The sequence below is a fragment of the Carcharodon carcharias genome, chromosome 28 (assembly GCF_017639515.1).
Source record: "Carcharodon carcharias isolate sCarCar2 chromosome 28, sCarCar2.pri, whole genome shotgun sequence".
NCBI lineage: Eukaryota > Metazoa > Chordata > Chondrichthyes > Lamniformes > Lamnidae > Carcharodon > Carcharodon carcharias.
In genome coordinates, this window is record NC_054494.1 from 15,723,718 (window position 1) to 15,729,717 (window position 6,000).

At 43.7% G+C, this 6,000-nt stretch overlaps 1 protein-coding gene across 2 annotated transcripts in view; it reads right to left on the reverse strand.

Annotated features, from left to right (window-relative positions):
• The window catches only part of LOC121270737 (microsomal triglyceride transfer protein large subunit-like), a 95,581-nt gene extending 89,949 nt beyond the window's left edge, over positions 1-5,632 (reverse strand). Inside the window, exon 1 of one of the 2 annotated variants that reach the window (XM_041176116.1) lies at positions 5,060-5,632. In XM_041176116.1, coding sequence (XP_041032050.1) covers positions 5,060-5,129 — 70 coding nt within the window. In that variant the 5' untranslated portion in view covers positions 5,130-5,632. The other variant, XM_041176117.1, reaches the window with a different exon arrangement.
• Between the last annotated feature and the right edge of the window lie 368 nt (positions 5,633-6,000).

The window sequence follows — 6,000 nt, forward strand, 5'->3', positions numbered from 1 at the left end:
CTGACAAGGGAAAGTTAATTTTTTACTTATCCACGTTTGACGGGATTCTTGGTAAATATAAGAGTTCATAAAATTCTACACGATTATAGAGTCTGCATGTTCATTTCGGGCAATTGCAGTTGGCAGAAAGAAAGAATGTCCATCATGTCAGTCTGAGCCAAATTCAAAGTCCCAGGTTCCAGAAGCAAAAGTACATATTTCAATGGCTCCTTACAGTGTCCTGATGAGTGCAAGACAAAAAGCTTCACCATGTCTTTTTTTCAGCAATACTCAAGTTCTGTCCGGCCAGCTGGCTATTTAAGTCATATTGTTTCAATTTCTTTAATCTTCTTCAACAAACACAAAGTGCAAAAACATCGAAAGAGCTTTACAGGGAGTGAATGGTGAGCCAATGAAAAGGGATATCAGGAGGGATGGTGGGTGGGGGCATAGGGAAGGGCAGGGTCATGGAGGCATTTAACCAGCGAGATGAGAGTTTTAAATGTGGGGCACTGGCGGGCAGGGAGCCAATGTAGGTCAGTAAGAACAAGCGAGATGGGCAAGTGTTATTTGGTGCAGTAAAGCAAAGTTTTGGATAAGCAGAATTTTGTGGGGTGTGTAGGATGGGAGGCTGGCAGGAGAGAATTTGAATATTAGAGATTAAAGGAAGAGATGAGCAATGGTATCGGGTTAAATCTCATTAAATATAATATTAACTTTCCCTTGTCAGCCAGAGGTTCAGGAACTTGAAGCCTCAGTAAAACCAGCCTAGTCCGGAGAGGCAGTTATGTTGCTGAAGTGGTTTTTATGATAAAGAAGAAGTGGGTGAGAGGCTCAACTCAGCTCAGCGTCCTATAGGATACTGAGGTTGTAAGCAGTCCTGCCCAACTTGAGACAGTGGCCAGAAAGGGGATGAAATCAGTGGCAAAGATACAGAACTTAAAGTGGGGACTGAAGACGGTGGTTCCCAATGTTTTGTCAGAAGGAATTGCAGATCATCCAAGCATTCAATGTCAAAGAAACAGTCTGCCAGCATGGAGCCAGTGAATAGGACAAGGCAGGTGATGGAGAGGTACAGCCAAGGGAGTCAGCTGCATAGGTATCCAATGTATCTACAGCTGATGCCAGCAAGTGGCAGCCATATAGATGAGAAAGAGGGAAGATGATGAGATTCCTTAGAGACTCAAGAGATAACAGTGTGGGAGTGGGAGTGGCTATTGCTGGACATGTTCTGGCTATGATTAGATAGGTAAGGGTGGAACCAAACAAGGGCAGTCTTACCAAACTGAACAGTGGAGGGTGGCATTGGAAGAAGGTGGTGTCAAAGGTGGCAAACTGCTCAAGAAGGATGAGGAGTGAAATGGCACCATAGGCAAAACCACAAGAATGTCCTTCTTGAGCTTTGTTAGATCCATTTTGTGGTTGTGGAAGGAGTGGAAGTCTGACTGAGGAGATTCAAACGGGTCATTGTGGGAGGCAGCAACATTGTCCAAGGGCTTTGGAGAGGAAAGGGAGGTTGGAGATGGGGGTAGTAGATTGCATGACAGAAGAATTGAGTGGGGAAAAGGTAATGACAACAGTTTGAAAAGGAATGAGGTCAACTCATAAGCTCCATGAACTCCTTGTACTTGTTGCGGACGTGAAAGTTCCACGGTCAGAGGTTAAAGAGTTGGTCAGTAGTGAAGAAAAGAAGCTGGGGCAGAATATTTGCTTCCTTGGGTGATTTGGATGTAGTGACGGCTTTGGTGATGGGCCATGAACTTGACCTGGTCCAGTGAGATCTGCTGCCAGCTGGTTAAGCCAAATGTGCCCCAGTTATGCTCAAGGGTGGACTTGAGAGGGGGCAAAGAAAAGCCTACCAGGGGAACAACCTGAATGAGAGGGATAGCAACCATTTTGCAAGCAACAAGGGCAAAGATGATGGTGAGGGAATAGTCGGGCAAATTCTTCAGCAGAAGTATTATGGTGGCTGGAAGGACTTTAGCCAATTGGCAGCTTGGAAATGTAGTAGTAAATGATTTAGGGAAGGGTTTTCTGCCAGAGGTGAGTGCAGAATGAATGGAATCTGAAAGGGATGTTGATGGTCAGGGTGTAGTCAGAAATAAGCTTGTCATTGATCAAGGTCATAGGTGTTGAGAGGCCAAGGGAAATGACATAGTTGAAGGGGTAGCTGGGAATATGGTGTTCATATGGAGGGAGAGATTAAGGAATAACAGGAGGTGCAAAAACAACATTTACATAGAATTCTGGGCAAGGTCCCCACTCATTGAAAACATTAACAATTTCTTTACAGAATACTGGATGACTAAAGACACTGGGCCACTCAGAAGCTACTCGACAGCACAGGGGGAAACATTAAATTTATCAGAAACAAAAGAATTCAATTTAAGCATCTTTCACATTCTCCCCCCCCCCCCCCCCCCCCCCCCCCCTCTACACAGGCTGTTGACACTTGTTCCAGCCTTTACCAGTGGAATAGGACTGAACAGTTGTGTCCTTCAGCAATTGTGGATTATTGTGTTAAAGAAAATTGTATGACATAATTGAATAAAGCAGTGAATAAATGTGCTCAGTGCTCTTAGTTTGCCCCAATTCATTTGCTTCTGCTACCATTAATTTGTGCATGCATTAATGATTTATTTTGTTCCTGACTGGAGTTTCAGGCATTATGCACATTCAATGTAAATCTTGGAACAAAATATTGTCTCTTAAAAACCTTGTACCACAAATCACTGCCATCACATTCCTCTTGACTTGGCTTGCTGAGTGAGACTTTAAGTAAACCTTGCAGGAAGGGGAAAAAAATCACATTTTCCATTTCATGGTAAGCTTTTCTACTTTGCACTAAGTTTTTGAAAGAAAAACAGAACCCAAAAAGTCAACTCAGATTGCGTTCTGGGAACCCAACAGGTATCCCAGCAGCCAATCAGGTGTCGGACTTGCTACCTGTCAGCCTAGCTTCAAGGGTAACACTTTAGTTCATTTATGTTAACAATCACCTTATTCACACATATAAAAGCCAACACAAAACTTGGGAACAGATGATGCAAATCTTGGAAGTGTAATAAGCAGTGAGGACGACAGTTATAGATTTCAAGAGGACTTTGACAGGCTGGTGGAATGGCTGAACACAGGTAAAATTCAATGCAGGAAAATATGAAATGGATATTATGAATGGGAGTGTCTTTTATTAAAAAATAAGTCTGCAATAGACACTTAGAATTTTATTTAATCTCAGCATGGACCCTGAGGTCTGTCCATGGTATCCTGGGTGAGTTAGCATGGTAGGCGTGATGGCAAAGCATGATGGGTGGGGGCCGTGGGATAGCATGACTTGGCTCTAAGTTGGCATAGGGGTATAAAGGGTCATGCGATGGATAGAGGAGCATAGGTTGGTATGTGGGGTCATGGGGTGGGTAGAGGGCATGAGGTGGCATGCGCTAACATGGATGGGGCATGTACGGGAGGGTGAGGGGGCGGGAGCTGTGAGGGCTATGCTTTTTTGCAAAATCTTGCATGCAGGCTAGAGCACAGAGGCAGGCTATCTGCCCAGACAGCCTCTGCACCTGGCAGCCTCCGCACCTGGCAGCCTCCGCACTCATTCCTGGGACAGCGGGTCCAACTCCTAAAGAACCCCCAAATGAAAACCCCGACTTCCAGAGCAGGTCGGGTTTGTGGAGCTGGGAAATGTCCCAGCCCTGTGCTCCCAACCCAGGCCATAAGAGTACAAAAATCAGGAAGCTATGCTAAAACATAGGTAAAACACTAGGGCAGCCCTAGCAAGGCAGCATGCTTTAGGAAACGATGTGAATGCTTTGGGTGAGGGGATAGAAGAGATTTACTGGAATGGTCCGAGGGATTACAGTTATGTGGAAAGACTAAAGAAGCTGAGATTATTCTGGGTTTTGAAAATCATAGAGTAAAGATCAAGCAAATAGAGAGAAAGTATTTCCATTGGCTGAAGGGACAATAACGAGAGGACACAGGTGAATGTAAAAGGACCAAGAGCAACATGAGGAAAACCTTTTCTCACACAGTGATTAGGATTCGCAATTCACTGGGTTGGTGGATATAAGGTTTATGTCCTACTGTGGGATCACTTTGTATTCGAACCGGTCGCACGCTTATCAGTCAGCAGGTGAGTTGATAACAATAAACCGCAGGCGCAGAGACCAATATGAGGTGAAGCACATGCTATTTATTTACACAGACAACAGAGCACCAACATGACACGTGTTTCTCCAACCAGACCCTACTCTAAACTAACAACATGATAGCCCACGCTACAGAGATATTGGGTCATACAGTCACGTGGTCAATCTGCTCACACTCTCTTTAGGTGTATTGCACCTCAGATTACCACAAAGTTAATATTTCAAAAGGGACTTGGATAAATACTTGAAGGAGAAAAACTACAGGGGTTCAGGGAAAGAGTGGAGTGGTTCGGGACTAACTACACTGCTGTTGGAAATTGCCAGTTCAGAATTGATGAGCCAAATGGCCTCCTGTGCTGTATCACTCTACTTTCCTGTGAAAAGGAAAAGAGACTTGCCCTTAAAAATAACATTTTTCACAACCTTAGGACCCCGAAACATTCCTTACAGCCAATTAGGAAATGATGAAATGTAGTCATTGATATAATCCGAAATATGCACATAATTTAATTATATATGTGACTTGCATCAACAGATTGCAAGCACTTGTGTATACACACACACATATAAGTATTTCATATATCTGCATATTTAATTTAATTTACTCGAGGATCATACAGAAGAAATGTGACCAATCAAACCTATAGAAGAAATTACATTTGTGCTATCTGTTTGTGTTTTCCCAATCCTAAACTTTTCCTCAGTGTATCTAAACTGGGGAATTAGTTAAACCAGCGGCTGGATCACCCTACACTCCTTCCAATCCTATCTCTTCCCTATCCAGACACAAACCAGCTCTGAAGGTCAGGCCGCTTCCTGGGGCAATGCTAAGAGGGGATAGAGTTTACAATTTGCAAAGACCAGAGAGAGAGAGAGAGACCTCAATAAAACCTGATTGGCGGTTTGCACTCTGGTTCCAGTCTCACCTTCAGCAGCTCGCAGTATGGACATCGCGAACATCAGCAGCCACCTCCCTGAGACATCCGGTCTCCCCATCTTCTGCAAAGTTTCACTGTAAGATCCCGGTCAGTTTCAAGGAATTGAATTGGGAAGCGGGTCGGGGTTTACACACCGCCGCCTGGCTATAGGGGTCGGACTAGGGAAAAATCCAGACAGGCGGGGCAGGAAAGGGCCAGAGTGTGTGGAACCTGCAGAGAAAATAATTATTTTTTTTTTAAAAAAAGAGACTTGCGAAACTCGCCGGAACTTGCAAAACTTTGTAATTGAACGAGAGGTGGTCCGGAGAGGTCACTGACTCTGCAAAAGGGCGGCAGTTCTGTGTGTGTGTGTGTGTGTGAGTGGGTATGTGTGTTTGCCTTGTCTGAATGTCTTTTGTGATTATATGCCAGTGACTGGATGTATGTACGTGTGAGTGTGTTGGGGAATCTGTAGGGTTGTGTGATTATACAGGTCTGTCTATGCATCATTGTCTCTGCCTCATTCTACTTGGTTGGCTGTATGTCTGTCTATCTATCTGTCTTTCTCATCTCTTGGCCTCTTAGAGGAACAAAAGGCAGAAAACTGCACTGCAAATTGGTGTAACACTTTCAAACTCCCCAGGAAACAACCCAATTCGCAGCTATAATGTGATACAGTATTTGCTTCAGAAAGGGGGGAGTTTTAACAGTGAGGATAAACAGACAAGGAGAAATGTATTGACAAAAGGGATAACAATTAAACAGATCGAACAGTATGATTAAGTGCAGACTTGATATTAAATACATTACAGCATTTTTAAGAAGAGAACAAAGCAGATGACAAGGGTCAGTTTATTAAAAGGGATCACTCATTTTAAAAATTAATTGCAAGAGGGGTTATGAATGACTTCATTTGTATAAATCTAACAGTGAGTTCCAATCACCAATGC